The sequence below is a fragment of the Lycorma delicatula genome, chromosome 1 (assembly GCF_047948215.1).
Source record: "Lycorma delicatula isolate Av1 chromosome 1, ASM4794821v1, whole genome shotgun sequence".
Taxonomy (NCBI): domain Eukaryota; kingdom Metazoa; phylum Arthropoda; class Insecta; order Hemiptera; family Fulgoridae; genus Lycorma; species Lycorma delicatula.
Genome location: NC_134455.1, coordinates 61,146,969 through 61,164,076, shown reverse-complemented (window position 1 = coordinate 61,164,076; position 17,108 = coordinate 61,146,969). Strand labels below are relative to the sequence as shown.

The window sequence follows — 17,108 nt, the reverse complement described above, 5'->3', positions numbered from 1 at the left end:
TTGATGGAATGCAGCAAGACTGTATTAGATGTCTTAAAACATCAATATTAATCATATATTTTTTCATAAAAATGCATAGTTTCTGCACTAGGAGAATGATTTAAATAATAAAAATATTCCTTTTAAATTGATATATTCAAAAGTATTACATTATTATAAGGTATGTTATTTATACCTTCCCAGGATTAAACTATTCATGTAAGCTGTTTTATTAGTTTGCTATATTTCTGGGGATTAGTATAAAGTGTATGGTGATTAGTGTAAGCGAGTGTGAATTTTATTCTATTAAAAATAGAATGTTGTATTCATTAAAAATTTATTTTGCTTTGGCACTTATTTGAATGTATTTACTATTTGTATACAGTGAAAGATATAGCCTAAACTATTATTTATATGATTTTATTTAGTGTCACTTAGTACAGCAAGCAGTTACAGTCTTCTTGGGGATATTGAAGATACTAATACAGATGAAAATTTAGAACAAAAAGGTACACTGCAAATTGTAAATTCATTAGTCGAAATTGCAATTCACAGTTCTCGTTTGGGGCAATATATTTATTCTGCTCTCAGGATTGCTAACAGATTTGGTATGCAGTATAAGGTACGAAAGCAATTACAGATCATAGATTAAATCTCTAGCTTTGGCCAAACTTTGTATTGACATTTTTTCTATCACCTATTTATAGGTTATCTTTATAATTAAATGAACATTCAGGTAGGCTAGACATTTATTACAATGCTAAGCTGTTTGAAGATTCATACATTGCATTTAATCTATTCGTTTTATATTGCATTAGCCCATAATCTTCTTTCAAAAACTTATCCTTTCAGTATGGCATAAATATGTTTTTTTGGGAACAGTTAACCAATTACAATAGCAGGTATTAATTTTGAAAATTTTAACTTGCACAGAATAATTACTTTTTCTGGCATTAAATAATTTTTGAACTGAATCAGATAAATTTGATTTAATGTTTGTTTTATAGTTAATGTGATTTAGACTTTATTTTTATATTACAGACAGTTCATATTTTAAACAGTGAATAATATAAACAGTTTTTTGACCAATATTGGAATTCTAATTAGGTAAATCTTCCCAGAGTAGATCATATCAGGAAGCAGCATTTTGAAATACTATAAATATCAATGGCTTGATAATTCATACATATAACATCAGATATGTATGTTCATTATTTACAAAGTTTTTATCTTGCAACCCCACAATTTAAACATATACTTGTTTTCATCAATTAGATCTCATATGATCTGAAGTATAATAAAGCAGCAAAATTACGAGGGTTATTTTTTTTCAAGGTCCGATCGCCGTGAAATAAAAACCCGCACAAAAATCGGATGAACCTTTGTGCATATGTGTTGCGCAGCGTCTCTAGTATGGCCTTCAGTCATGCCACGTCACTTCATTTAATTCTGAACACGCAGCTAGCACGTAAACATGTCTACAACAATAGCATCTCCCGCCAAGTGTGAGGTGCTGAAAACAATTTCAATTTCTTCAGGCTGAGGGCTGTAATGCAGCTGAAATTCATCGACAAATAAGTAATACGTACGGTGAAACTTCAATGAGTGACAGCAAAGTGCAACAGTGGTGCAGGAACTTTAAAGCAGGACGTACAGATGTTCATGATGCAGGCGGTCAGGGAAGGAAGCAAGTGTCAACCGATGATCTCGTTTAAGGGATTGGATGAGGCAATTCGAGAAAATCATCGGTTCACAATTTCTGTATTGAGTGATTCATTTCCTGAAATTTCAAGGTCAGCTCTCTACAACATTGTGAGTGAGAGACTTCGGTACCGCAAACTGTGTGCGAGATGGGTTTCCAAGATGCTGTCCGACCATCACAAAACAATGAGAATGGACGCCTCCTCAATGTTTCTCCAGTGCTACCACAATGAAGGAGAAGATTTTTTGAGCAAAATTGTCACAGGGGACGAGATATGGGTCCATTTCGAAACTGAAGAAATAAAAGAACAATCCAAACAGTGGATGCATTCTCATTCTCCCTGTAAACCAAAAAAGTTCAAGCGAACCTTCTCCAACAGAAAGTGTATGGCTACTGTGTTCTGGGATCAGAATGGAGTTCTCTTGGTGGAATTCATGGAACGTGGCACGACCCTGATGGACGTGACATACTACACGACTCTTCAACATCTACGAAGGGCTATTCAGAATAAGCGGAGAGGAATGTTGTCATCAGGCATGACAACATTGTCTTTCTCCATGACAATGCTCGGCCACACACTGCAGCTGTAACAAAGAAGCTCCTGTAGCATTTTCATTGGGGGAAGTGTTTGATCACCCACCATACAGCCCGGACTTGGCTCCAACCGATTTTCACCTCTTTGCTCACATGAAATGCTGGCTAGAAGGACAACATTTTGGCACAGACATTGAACTGCAGACCTGCATAGAAACATGGCTGAAAACACAGGTGGCTCCGTTCTATGACGAGGGTATTGGAAAGTTGGTACCAAGCTATGACAAATATCTAAATCCAAGTGGCGACTATGTAGAGAAATAGCGTAACTATGTAAGTACTTGTTACAAATTAAACATTTTATATTTTCACTGTGGTTTTAATTTTGTGACCGATCGGACCTTGAAAAAAAAAACCCTTGTACAGGGTGATTCAAAGAAACACCCTGTAACACCAGGGTGTTACACGGTGTTTAAACACCGTGTAAACACCCTGTTTATAAGTTGTGTTGGTAGCCATGGGCGATTGGTATCACTTGATAAGTGGCGCCAGCCTCTCTAACCTAACCTGCCATTTAGTTGTCATGGATCCTTGGAGTGGTGCGCAATGTGCATTTGCTATTAAAGTGTTTTACAAAAACAATGACAGTGGGGAGGGATCGCGTAGAGAATTTTGCCATCATTTTAATCTGGGACGGCACGACCGTGTTCCATCAGCATATGCAATTAAAACATGGATATCTAATTTTGAGGAAACTGGTTCGGGAATGAAAAAGAAACCTCCAGGCCGTGAGCGAACCATCCGTACACCACAGAATGTTCAAGCTTTACAAGATTCTGTCACACGAAATCAACATCGGTCAATCCGTCGTCTCTCAGAATCTTTACTTGCATAGTTCAAGAGTTCGAAGAATATTAGTGAAGGACTTGCAATTCCATCCATACAAGTTGCAGATAGTCCAGGAACTGAAACCGAACGATACAGTTGTGCGAGCACAATTCTGTTGTAATGTAATGCTTCAGAAGATAAATGATAACGAAGAGTTTGTTCACGAACTGTGGATATCAAACGAAGCACATTTCCACCTCAGTGGATTTGTTAACAAGCAAAATTTCAAATACTGGGCACAAGAAAATCCTACGCAGCTACACCAGCATCCGTTGCACAGCCAGAAAGTTACCGTGTGGTGTGCTATGTCATCTTACGGTGTTATAGGCCCTTATTTTTTTGAGGATGAGAACAGTCTTCCGATTACAGTGACGTCGGCTCGTTACGTAGCCGTGCTTGAAACCTTTGTTGTGGAACAACAAAAGAGAATTCCACCAATTCTTAACACAGCCTGGTTTCAACAAGACGGAGCAACATCACATACTGCACAAATATCGATGGCAGCTGTACGCCATATTGTTTGGATGATTGTTTGGACAACGTGTCATTTCACGAAATGGTGACATTAGATGGCCTCCCAGATCGCCTGATCTCTCAGCTTGTGATTACTTTTTGTCGGGTCACCTTAAAAGCAAAGTGTTCCACAGTAGACCTGCTACAAACGGAAGAACTGAAGGCAAAGATCCGAGAAGCAATTGCGGAAATTCCAGTTGAGATGTTACGCCAAACCATGAACAATTTAACGAAGTGACTTCATGAGTGTTTACGTAGACGAGGAGGTCACCTGCAAGATGTCATCTTTAAAAAATAAACTAAAATGTATGTATCCTAAAATGGCAACATTTGTACAATTACATGAAATAAAATTCATTTTCTAAAAAAAATTTTTCATTAACGTTATTTAATTTGTTTAATTTCCCGTTTCTTTGAATCACCTGTATATGCATCATTTATCAGTTTTTTAGAATGAGTAAGCTATTGGTTATTATGCTTGTTATCAGGTAAAATTTCTCATATGCTGTTTTCATGAATAATGTTTTCCTGTATAATGTAGTTCTGGTTTAGATCAGAACACATAGCAGATCACGCTCTACTATGCTCTTTATTTAAAACTGAGCACTGACAAATAAACATTTTTTAATTTTTTGGAAATCATTTTAATTTTTAAAAACCTATACATTAAATTTTTTTTTAGTAGCCCCTTGTGTGGAGCTTTTGAAATAACTTTAATATTTATTTTAAATATTGGTCTTATCATAGTTTGACACCATATTTATGATTTATGATATATATATATATATATGTATTCAACGTATAAAAAATATATATTCAAAAAATATAAATAAATTATGGTAGAAAAAGCAGCAGTCTGGTTATCTGATATACCTTGTAATATTAGCAGGATAGTTTATTTTGTAGCAGTAATTGAGATGGTAAACATGTTTTTAATTTAACTACTCATAAAAAATGTAAATAATTCTTTTCTTTTATAAAAAGTATGCATAATTTTAATAAATTGAGAGAGTCAAAAAAGCTTATCAAGAGCTCTTGATAAGCTTCTCAGTTCAGAGGTAAGCTTCAATCTTCTCACTTGAGAATTGATAAATATGATATACAATAAAAAAGACAGTGTTAGAGAAGAGTGATGGTCAGTGGTCTGTTACAAGAATATTAACACTTTATAGATCTAAGATTCTTGTAATTTTTTATTATTTTAATAACAATGTGTAATAAACTATTGTAAGTTCATTTCTATAAAGGGTTTAGATGTATAAACTTGAAGTTAGTTTTTCTGTATTACTGTTACATCTCTGTGTAAGTGTAGTGTAGTGCCTCAAACTTTTCATCATGCATTAATGATCGTACTTGTGGACCCACTAATATTACTTCTTATATTTGCATCACTAATTTTATGGAACCTCGGTTTTAAGTACATGAAACTAGGACTATTGTCCATGGCCTTGACAGAATTTTTCATTAATCCTGGTTTGATATATAACAGTAGTAGATAGATATTTTTAGGATTACACAATGGGTATGATTCACATTTTTCTGTTCAGGAATGAGTGATTCGCATTTAGGCCATTATTTTATAATGAAATGGTTTTTTTGTCCCTACTATCCCATTCACACAAAAATCAACAGTATTTAGTGTAACCAAGCTACAGATAAAGAATAAGTTTAATTGCCTACAAATCACCACAAGCATTCCATTCATATACTGCATATTGAAACTTTTCCAATATAAATTAAAAATTTTCATATTTTTCTTTCATACTAGCAGAGTGAGCCACAGGTACTGATGGGACTTATTGCATTACGCAGAAGCACAGCTCTTTTTACTAACTTTAAAGGAAGCAATGAACAAGTGCCATTCAACAAAGTACTAAGCCATTTTCTTCAGAAAAATAGTCTTTAAATTCAGAATGACAATTGCAATAAGTACATATCTTTGTATTCTTTTGAAGAAGATTCCATCCTTTTAGCCAGGAAGCAAGCATTTCAGACTGTTTTTTGGATAACTTTAAATCTCGTATGAGATTGTTAAGATTTCCTTGAGTCAGTAAATAAGGCTCAGATGAACAGCTTTGTTCAAAAGTTATATCACTAGAATCTGTTTCTTTTTCTTCCTGACTTCCATCAGACTCTGAGCTCTCTTCATCTTATGTCACATGTTGTGGAGCCTTTGGTATGGGCAATTCTTTGCAGTGTGGAACTGGTATCATTGCAGATTGCAAGTTAGGGTACACCACTCTGTTTTGATTTTGATGTAATCCCTTTAATGTCTGTTAAGCAGCAATAAAAATCAGAAACGGAATCTTTGGGTTCCCTCCAAATCATAGAGATAGCAAATGGCATATGGCATGTGCCATTTTTCCATGCAGTAAAAAGCCTAGAACACAATAAAAAACAAATATTTGGGGCTCAGGCCTTTGTTTGGTTCCCGACTTTACACCCAAAATAAAGTTATAACACTTTTTTACTAATGCAGTAAAAGTGACTTGAGCGTCACTTTTCTTTTCACCACATACATAGCAAAAATTGTTACGATGATTTAAACCAACTGTGGGCATTTTGTAACTAACGACTAATTAAAAGAAATAAAGTTGGAAATATGTAATACACAATAATTCAGACACACAAAGCACTCACAATGACATGTTTACTGGTTCACTACTATTTCATAACTGACACTAAATGAACCAGAACTAAATGAATGATGCCTACACTAGAACATGTCTGTACACATCTGAACCTACACAACAGTAGCAACACTACCCTTTGAGTTAGCTCATTTGGTTCAATCATATTTACAATACTCTAGGAGATTTTACTTCTCAATAGACAAATGAATGAAAAAACGTTTTAAAACATTTAAAAAAATTAAAATAAAAAAACTGTGGGTGATGCAGAAATTCCAAATACATATTTGAAAACAGGATAAAATACTGCATAAGTACACTTGTTGGTACTCGTGAGACAAAAATCATGTTGACCAGTGTAATAAAATTACAATAATAACTTTTCAGTTTCATCAGATTCTAGTAATCATACAAATAATAGAGTATTGTTTTCTCTAAAATTTCTTGATTGCTTTGTATTATTAGATAATAAATTGTACACCTTCGGAGCTACAAGTGAATAAAAATGCCTATACTGTTCCAATTTTGGTAAAGGCGACACAATTTATCATTCTTACTTAAATTACCCATGGCATATGTGTGCATTACTCTATACATATTACACCTTTTATAAAAAATTTTTTGGACTCTAAAAACAAACAAATATCTTAAAGGCAATATGGTAAGTTTTTTAAAAATTGGTAAAGATTCGCTAAATCTGTTTTATGAGAAATCATTCTTATTACGTATTTTTGTGCTACCAATAATGCATTTATATTAGAATAATTCATACCTCCCCAACAATTTATACATACCATACATTAATCTTGATTCTATCAAGGAATGGTACAACATCTTTAGTAAGTTTTTTGTGCAAAAATTCCCCAAGAAATAAAATTTACACATATTTAATTCTGTTTATTTTGTTTATCTTATATGTTCCTTGCAAAACAGATATATATATAAAATTACTCCCAGATACGTAACTGTATTTACTTGCAGTATAGCTTGGTATGTACAATTTATGTTTATATTACATTTTAAATTGTGATATTTTATGCTATATAACGTTTCTGGCAGACATTTTAATTGAAAAATTATATAATATGTATTCATTAAATTTAAATTTAAGTCGTTTTTCATTAACCACTACTTAATTTTCATAAGGTCTTCTTCAATGTTTTTCTTTATTTCATATATCAGCTTCATATCTAATGATCTGTTACCAGCAAATGTTGTCACTGTACCATTAAATTTTCCATTACATAAATCATTTATGTTTATAATAAATAAAATAGTTCCAAGTACAGAGCGCTGCAGGATACTGTACTTAAACAGTACCTTGAGAACTCATTTTTTCTCTTATCTTGAGCTGTTGAGATCTTCCCCTTAAATATATCTTGAACTATTTATTGTATTGACCTCTTATTCCTGGTTTCCTAGTTTGTAAAGCAAAATATTTTGATCAACAACATCAAACACTCTTTTCAAATTCAAGAACAAACCTGCTACTTGTTGACCTTTGTTTTTACCTTCTATTATATTGGACATAAAATTTAAAAGGGTATCTTCAGTATTTTTTCCTTTGTGAGACCATATTGATTTTTATTTAAAAATTTTGTTTTTGTAGGAATCTGTTTTTATAATTTTTTCTAGAATTTTTTGAGACGCAGATAATAATGATTTATGTCAGTATGGCAGTATTTATTAATGTTTTATCAGAATGCATGTCACTTGTTTGTATTTCTTTCTTAATCTCCTCCACTATAGTTAAAAAGTAATTATTAAATTCCTCTACAATTAAGCATTTGTCTCATTTAACATCATCATCAATAAGTTTTAAAGATTCTATTTCACTATTTTTAGCTCCAGCATTCCTAATAAATATTCCTAATAATTATTCCTAATAAATGATCTATGCACATCCATTATTCTGTATTATTTTTGGTTCTGGAAAGTAAGATCACTGAAATATTTATCTTTAGGATTTCTGAATCGATTTGTAATTTATCTTTATATTTTACATAACATTTTTGATATTTATATTGTTTGCATGCAGTTTTGTTTTTTTATACAATGTATTTCTTTTTTCAATTCTACATACTAGATTAACATTTATTCATGACTTTAAGGGATTATCTTTAGTTTTACATGTATATATGTTTTTTACTGAGTTGAAACACTCATTGTCCACATCTTCAGATTTGAAGACGATACTCCAGTTTATAGAATTAAGTTTTTCTTTTAGATTATCAATATTCATGTAAACTTTACTAACATTATCCTTAATTTTATTACATGTTAGACTAAAATTATGAATACTGTGATCGATGAATGATCTGTAGTGTCTTTATCAAGAATTTCAAAATCATAATTTTCAGAACTTATTGTTTCTTTATGGTACTAATATTGTCTATACATGTACTAGATATAAGTCTTGTAGGACTGTTCATTATAAAACTAAAACCATGACCTTGCAGTAGAAGTAAATAAATAGCAGTTGTTGCATTATCGATCATACTAATTATATTTATATCACCGGTGTAAATTGCATTCTCATATTCAGTTGCTTGCAAATAATTCCTGTAAATAGATATCTTTTGACACCAAATTAAATATGTAGAAAGCAGTTAGATTAAAATTAAAATTGTTTTACTCAATTTCAATTTGTATACCATGTGTGGTATTTAAAATTTATTTTAGAATAATCAATACAATGTTGCCCTCTATTCCTTTTTAATATACACAATAACTCCTCCTGTTCTATAACCAGAATTACTGTTAGAGAAACAGTTACAATTATCTATTTGATATTTAAATAATTCTTCCTCAAAAACCAATATTTCAGTCAGTACTATTATTTCATGCATTTTTCCTTGTAATAATAGCTCTTGTAGAAACAACAAAAGTTTCTTACACAAACTTCTATTATTTTGTAAAACTACACATAATTTTTTTTTTGTACCATATCATCTGATTATAAACTATCATAAACATAAACTTAAAAAAATATGAAGATGCATCCCAGCTACACTAAATGATCTACATCAGAAATATATTTAAGTACAATGACTGGCTTCAATATTTTTTGTGATTATAATAAATCATTGTTTTCTTGTTTTCATTTTCTACTTTTCAGCCTACTAGAAGTCAGGATGTTAGCTGATCATATCTTCTCTTTCTCTCCTAGCTCTACCAATCCTTCTATTTTCTTATCCAATATTTTCCATTTTCCCCCATCTTCTCGGTCCTTTTGAGTCTGTTAAAGGAGCTGATGGATCTGGGTGCTGCCTGTTGGAATTTGCACCTGGTTGGTGGGCTTCCTGCAATTGGATATGTGGAATAACCCACCTCTCCCTACTGCATTTCAGTTATGAAAACTGCCTCTACCCTCAGTCCCTCACTTATATCATATGACTCCTATTTCCCTCACTTTTTCTTAGTTTCTCCCTTTTTGATCCTCCTCCCTACTGTTTCATCCTGTTTACTTCCTCCCATCTTTCTCCTTCACTTTGGATTGAAACTGTTTGCTTCTGCTTCCCTACCCTGGCATTTGTGTCCCTTAAGGAGATCTTTTGGGAAATATAAAAAAATTTATAAATGTGTAAGGCAATTGCATGCTCAGCTCCTGGATAGTAATCCCACTAGAAATTGCAGTAAAAAGTTCATTGGACCTAAACTAAAATCTGCCAGTGTACAGTCAGGCACCTTACTATCAGGTACAAAGCAGCTGCTAATATATAACTAACAGAGCTATCTACATTGATTTATTAAATGTTGATAGATCTGTATAGAATGGCAAACTTTATACATGAATCAACAACTATAATTTTTTTTTAAGTACCAAAAATAATAATAATAATGTATAGCAAATTAAAGATATTAACTAACAAAAAACCAAGCAGGTTAGTAACTGGAGTATGAAGTAGATCCATGTACATTTACAAATCATAGTATGTGGTGAGTGGAAACGATGGGGGAGGGTAATTGAAAAAAAAGACGAGACTGTTGTTGGGCATAGGATGGTTGCTAGGAAAGTGAGAGCTGAGAATACAGTATTTCAAGGTCTGTGATAGTACAAATAGAAACCTACTGTTATTGTCTAAAAACATTTTTGAATGTCTTCTTTAGACATGATTGGTAAAATTGTATTTATAGTATAAATCTTGTATTACAGATGATTCAAACCAATAATCCCAGACTGTACTTTTCATTTCTGCAGTAAAGCATTGATGTGAAGATAAGCAGTTACAATGTGTTTGTATATCATGCAGTTGCACTAAACTAAATAAATTATTAAATCGGTTATTTGAAACCTATAATCTGTTTCATTGAGTGAATTACTAAATTATTATTGTTATTCTGATGAGAAGATGTTTAATTTGACTGGTTTGTCATCTGTCTATGTGCATTAATTTTTTGTTTTCTTAAAACTACATTTAATTTGCAATACACATGTTATTTTTTTTAATCCTTTGCTGTAATGTTAAGGGTAAAGTAAATAACTGAAAAGAAAATAGACATACTTTTATTAGCAAAGTAAATCATAGTTACACACTTATTTCATAAAAAATTCATAAAAAACTTAATTTTTCTTTGTCTGCAATCATCGTATTTTAACTATGATAAGAACATTCCTTATAAAAAATTATTTTTTTAAACTTTCCTGTTGTCAGTTTCGTATTGTCAGTTCAGGTTTTATATTGCTTTCATTTTTTCCCTCTGGGTGGAAAATTGTTTTTGTGATAATTTTCCACCAGTCCATTTTTCATTTGATGGAATTTTCAGTCTCACCAGCCATCATCAACTTTGAAAGCATTAGAATGGATATAATCAATATTTCTCTGTTCTTCACTAGTTCCGTTGTTGAGGTAGTTGTTCATGCTTCCACATTATTTTCCCGGTTTACTGCTGTTCATGTATTAGTGGAGAGCTGGTTGGATTTGTAAAATTTAAATTTATTCATGCTTATGACAAAGTATTTGTTTTTGACAGGTATGGAAAATTCAACTTCAGTCAAAATCTCACTTAGATAGAAAAAACCACAATCAGTATAGTCACTTAGTACCTCGACGTACTGCTGATTTAATAAATTACTTTTTTAATAGTCAAGTCAACCAAGTTGTTTGGCATAGCCAAAACACATCATTAGTAGGTTCTGACTTTGGACAGTCTGAATTTGATATACAAGGAAGTCTTTCAAAATAGGCGTTTTTGTGGCTGCATTTTGGTATTATAAATTGAATCATAAATTTGAATCTTATTCAGCATTTAATGAGTACCAAATAGACCAAGAAGTTATTCTTTGTACCTATGTTTTGAAATGTACTTCTCTGAAGGTACCACTGTGCAAAGGAAGGTTTTCTAAGCAGATATGATCATAAAGATGTGGACTTTTATTTGAAAATTAAGAAAGGGCAAGTGTGCAGGTATTTAAGTCAATGAAATATTAGCTAGAGGAGATATATCTAATGCCACTGTTGTTCCAAATTTCCTTACATTCCTCTATAATATCCTGAGAACAGGGTTCAAACTTCCACTGTAGAAGCATGGATGAATGAGTGTGAATTTTTTGAATTGTGATCAATAAAATATCACATTCATCATCATTGAGTATCATTTGAATATTAAGAGAGTGTATACTTTCTGTACTGGTTACAAAAAAAATTCCTAAGGTGACTGAATGTTATTAAAATTGTTGCAATTTAATCATTATCAGAATATTCATCTCCAGTGGTGGCTCGTGTGTAGGCACTGTGGAACTGCAGCACCCCCTATTTCCACTTGATATTAGGTAAAATTTAATATAATGAATCCTTTTTTCTTTAATTCTTTCTTTATACTTGTACAATGTATAATCCTTAAGCTTAATGTGTCAGTACCCATCCCCCAGTTTATGAAAAAGATACAAAAATCTTTATATGGAACTGTGTGCTTCACAGTTCCAGCGGCGTGGTGTTTGGCTGTTGTGGGCACGCACACAAGGGATAGAGCACCGTTGCTCCTGCAGTTCTGACCCTGGCGTGCTGGTGGAATGTAGTTTTTTTTTACTCCATGTGTTCATGGAACATTCCTTGTTCGATCTCTTTTCTACTTTAGTTGGTGGAAGGAATGTGAAACTGGTTTAGTTGTCTTTTCTGTAGTGATCAGAAGATAGTGGAAAGCAATGGCTCTTTGATTGCCATATCTGTCCAAAAACACGCTGGAAAAGTGAAAGAGAAGGAAATTAGTAAAAAAAAAATTATATATTTGTTTCTCTGTATGCAGATATTTAAATTAAGGGCCATAGGACTTTTGTTTTTAAGCAGACATTTTATTAAGTTATTATTTAATAATACTAAAAAATATTACTGCATTGACATTTTATTATTTATTTGGTTAAATTGAATACAGTTTTTAAGCACAATGTGCTTAAAAATCGTGTACCATATTCTTGAATGTGATAAAGTGTAGAATTAGATTATTATTCTGCTTCCAGCTATTCTAATTGATTCATTCTTTTCCAGTTCCTTTATTTTACAAAAAAAGTTTAACCATGGCCTTGAAAAGGCCCAGAAAAAGGTTTTCTGGAGCAGCACCCCCATTAATTTTAGCTACAAGCCACCACTGTTCATCTCTGAAATAAGTGTTATGCATTTTTCCATACGAGCCTGATAAAGTTTTCCAACATCACTTCATAATGCAAACATTGAAAATTTATGCACTATTCGCCAAGCTTTAAAATTAAAGTGATTTACAAGAGAAATCATAATGTAATTGTAGAAAATGAAATTTTTTAGGGTTTTCCTGATTGGACACTTATTAAGCAAGTAAATAAGTACTGTACGTTATGGAAGTTTTTCTTTTATATACTTATTATTTTGCTTATACTAACTTGTATTTTATGTATACTTATCATTAATGATATACTTTATCTTTATTGCAGGAAGTGATAAGTATGGATAATCCATTGATTCTCATAGAGAATGGTTGTGATGATTTACATTTAGGTAAGGATATAATCATACTTGCCAATTTACCAGCAGATCAAACAGACTTCTACCTTTGTTCACAGATTGTAAAGGCCGTTGCTAGTTCAGGTCTGTATTTCATTATTATGCTTTTTTGCTTTAGAGTATGTGCAGTAAAGCTGTATGATTTAAGGGGAATCAGGAGTTTGAAAATCTTATTTTTGTCATTTTTTGGTTTTCTCATTTTATTGTATTTCAAAATCTTGTAATTAATGTGATATATTTGACATTGTTGTATGATGTTCCTTTCTATTTTTAAGAAATTTTTGAAATTTGTGCTGCAAATAGATTTTTCTCCAGTGTTCATGACAGTGATGAACCAGGTGGTAACAGGTTGTCTCCTAAAGGAATAAAGAGTTGGTGTAAATATAATAAACACTTGGTAGATCCTCAGCAACCACCTTATAAACATAGGAGAAGTATCCCTGGGGCAGTTTTGAAAGTAAAAATACCTGTTTTTCAAGCTTTATTGCAGGAAGTGATAAGTATGGATAATCCATTGATTCTCATAGAGAATGGTTGTGATGATTTACATTTAGGTAAGGATATAATCATACTTGCCAATTTACCAGCAGATCAAACAGACTTCTACCTTTGTTCACAGATTGTAAAGGCCGTTGCTAGTTCAGGTCTGTATTTCATTATTATGCTTTTTTGCTTTAGAGTATGTGCAGTAAAGCTGTATGATTTAAGGGGAATCAGGAGTTTGAAAATCTTATTTTTGTCATTTTTTGGTTTTCTCATTTTATTGTATTTCAAAATCTTGTAATTAATGTGATATATTTGACATTGTTGTATGATGTTCCTTTCTATTTTTAAGAAATTTTTGAAATTTGTGCTGCAAATAGATTTTTCTCCAGTGTTCATGACAGTGATGAACCAGGTGGTAACAGGTTGTCTCCTAAAGGAATAAAGAGTTGGTGTAAATATAATAAACACTTGGTAGATCCTCAGCAACCACCTTATAAACATAGGAGAAGTATCCCTGGGGCAGTTTTGAAAGTAAAAATACCTGTTTTTCAAGCTTTATCAGACCGTAATTTATCGATTAAGTGTATTCATTGAACTACAGAAAATGTAAATAAATCCTTCAGTAATGTAGTGTGGACAGTACTTCCAAAAAAATGTATTTATAATTTGGCGTGTATGAAGCTGTGTCTACATTTAACAAAAGAAACATTAGTTTTGTGATGTTATTCATAGACTTGGACTTCAACCTGGATATTACATGGTAAAGGCCATAAAGATCTTGACACACAATGAATCTGACAAGCTGAAAAGTCAGTTTCATATTACGAAAGATTAGCCACAAGAGAAAAGAAGGTTGCCAAAATAAAGTTGGAAGCGGAGCAGGAAGCAGAATATGGAGCTGGACTGTTTTTAGGCTGTCTAAAGATGTATTTTATTTTTACAGTTTTGAGAGTTCTATGATTTTAGCACAAAAGGAACATTTTCTCGGAAACCAAATGACCAATCAAGCCCAAATTTTCAGGCATGTCTTTACATACCCATATACACGTTTTAACAAGAGATATTTGTTGAAAATAGTTCCTGTATGTTTTATACAGTTTAATTGACCAGAATTTGATACATGTCACACTTGAATACAAAAACATTTTTATTTATTTTTTAAATCAAAATTTTTAAAAATCCTCCTCATGTTAAAATATGTATCAAGGATAGAGTAAACAGCACAAACAATTCATAATGATCAGATTAATACAAGCTGAGAAAATGCTGCTTATGTTAGTATCGGGAAGATAGGTTGGAAACAGAACTACTGTCTCCCCTTAAGATAGTTACGTGAATGAAGGCTGCTTGAATTGTAAATTAATTGCGAATATCTGGATTAGAATATGGTCCATATTAATTAAATTAATCTGTGTTTTTTTTTAATATATATATATATATATATATATATATATGAAAATTTTATGTCTGAGTGAACTACAATTTGTAAATAATTTTGGGGAAGCAAGCAAAAATTCAGAATATAATTAATATTTACATTTTTTTTTATACTGGAAACATACATTTCTGTTATGAATCTATTTCTACATTTTGCTTTATACCATTATTTAGATACCATTTTATCAGTTTCTTTCATTGCTTTTTATGCAGTATCGAAGATATTCATTTGAATTTAATTAGATTTAACTTTAATTTAACTTAAAGAGATTGAATTTAATTAGATTTAATTTAACTTTTGCACAATAGTTCAGATTTTACTTGAAATATCTTAGCTTCCTCCTTCTCCAGTTTTTTAACACTTTCCAATTCTCTGCCACTCTCTGTTACTATGATTATTAAGTGAATGAAGTAAATAATTCAGTTTTCTTTCAATCTCTGTTATATTCTAATCATTCTGGTATTTGTAGCAATATTTATTTATTACTGATCTTATGAGTTATATAAAAAAACATCACTTAATAAAAATATTTTAATTGTTAACTTTAAAAAAAACTTAAAAAATTTTAATTGTTAACTTTATTTAAATATGTAACTTTAAAAAACAAAATTTTTAAGAAAAAATATATATATATGAGAACTGTCTAAAAAAATAAAATTAAGGTTAGATATGTGAATCTACGTAAGTAGTATATGCTGCAGATCAAAATGCTGAGAAATTTTGATATTTTTAATGTTCTGATTTGGGCAATTGTTAATTATAATATAATAACACTAAAGTTAATATTAAATGCATTCTCACAAACATCATCTCTTCAAGCAGATAATATAAATAGATAAAATAATTGTGTGAAATTTTCCTGTTCAGTCATAGAACAAGTTTTTTTAAAAAATCAAGTCAATTGTTATGTATATGAAGTGAATTTAAACAAAATTTTAGTCTTAACAGCCTCGTGGTTGTATTTTACAAGAAATACCATCAGACAGAGTGGTTGATGAATATCTTGAAACTACATTTAATAGACCTGGTTCTATTCTGGGTTGTCTTGTGACCTGGTTGTCTGGGTTGTGTATATGCGAAGCATATAAATGTTGCTTAAACTTTTCTATACTGATTTCAAGTTCCTATTAAATGATTGCATTCATGACATGAATAAATTTGTTTGTAATTACCAATTTTATTTCAGCTTTGTGTAGATGTCAACACAGTTGTAACTAAAATACATTGTACCAAAAGTATGCCTTATTATAATTTATAATAAAAAGGATTTTTTTAAATATCTTGAGACTTATATAAAAAATTATTGCATTAAAGTAACATATGCTGTTGCTTATAACATAATTTTGACAGTGCTAAAGATAATGTAATGATTGAAGATAATAAATATGAGCTGTTTTACTAATGAAGCTTCACAAATTTTGAATTACATTGCAGGGAAACTATCTCATATCAGGATCAGGAGCAGAATGGGTTGTTTTTTGTTTGTTTTTTTTTTTAGATGTAAAGCAAGATTTTCAAAGTAGATAAAAATTTTAGTAATATAATGATGTGTAATTATGTCAATATTTATAAGATAGAATAATTTACATGCTTTGTGTTCATCAGTATTTAATTGTCATATTAAGAAGGATCAGAGAATAATTAATAAATTTACAAGTTAGAGGCCTTGCCTAGCCCTCCAGTAATTGTTTGATAGAACACTGATTTTTAGAATATAAAAGAGAACGAACAGTTTTGAAGCCAATTTTAACAGACCGTAAAACTATGTTCGCAACTTTAAATCTTGAAGTAAATCACAACATTGTAGATTTTCTTGTGAATAGAGTATAAAAAAAAACTAAAATTTTTTACCATAAATTATACTGACTGGAGTTTTACAAAAGGTAAGTTTATGGATGCTACTTGTAAAATTTAACAGGATTTTAGTTGTTTTTTCCAATTGTATTATAAAATATACAAAATCT

The 17,108-nt window shown here is 31.3% G+C and overlaps 2 protein-coding genes across 2 annotated transcripts in view; both read left to right on the top strand.

Moving 5' to 3' along the window:
* The window catches only part of LOC142317519 (spatacsin-like), a 185,104-nt gene extending 171,387 nt beyond the window's left edge, over positions 1-13,717 (top strand). Inside the window, exons 31-34 of the mRNA XM_075354080.1 lie at positions 408-601; positions 13,151-13,304; positions 13,496-13,568; positions 13,711-13,717. Coding sequence (XP_075210195.1) covers positions 408-601; positions 13,151-13,304; positions 13,496-13,568; positions 13,711-13,717 — 428 coding nt within the window. The remainder of the gene's footprint in view (positions 1-407; positions 602-13,150; positions 13,305-13,495; positions 13,569-13,710) is intronic.
* LOC142318822 (spatacsin-like) overlaps positions 13,715-17,108 on the top strand; it is a 57,310-nt gene continuing 53,916 nt past the window's right edge. Inside the window, exon 1 of the mRNA XM_075355337.1 lies at positions 13,715-13,864. Coding sequence (XP_075211452.1) covers positions 13,723-13,864 — 142 coding nt within the window. The 5' untranslated portion in view covers positions 13,715-13,722. The remainder of the gene's footprint in view (positions 13,865-17,108) is intronic.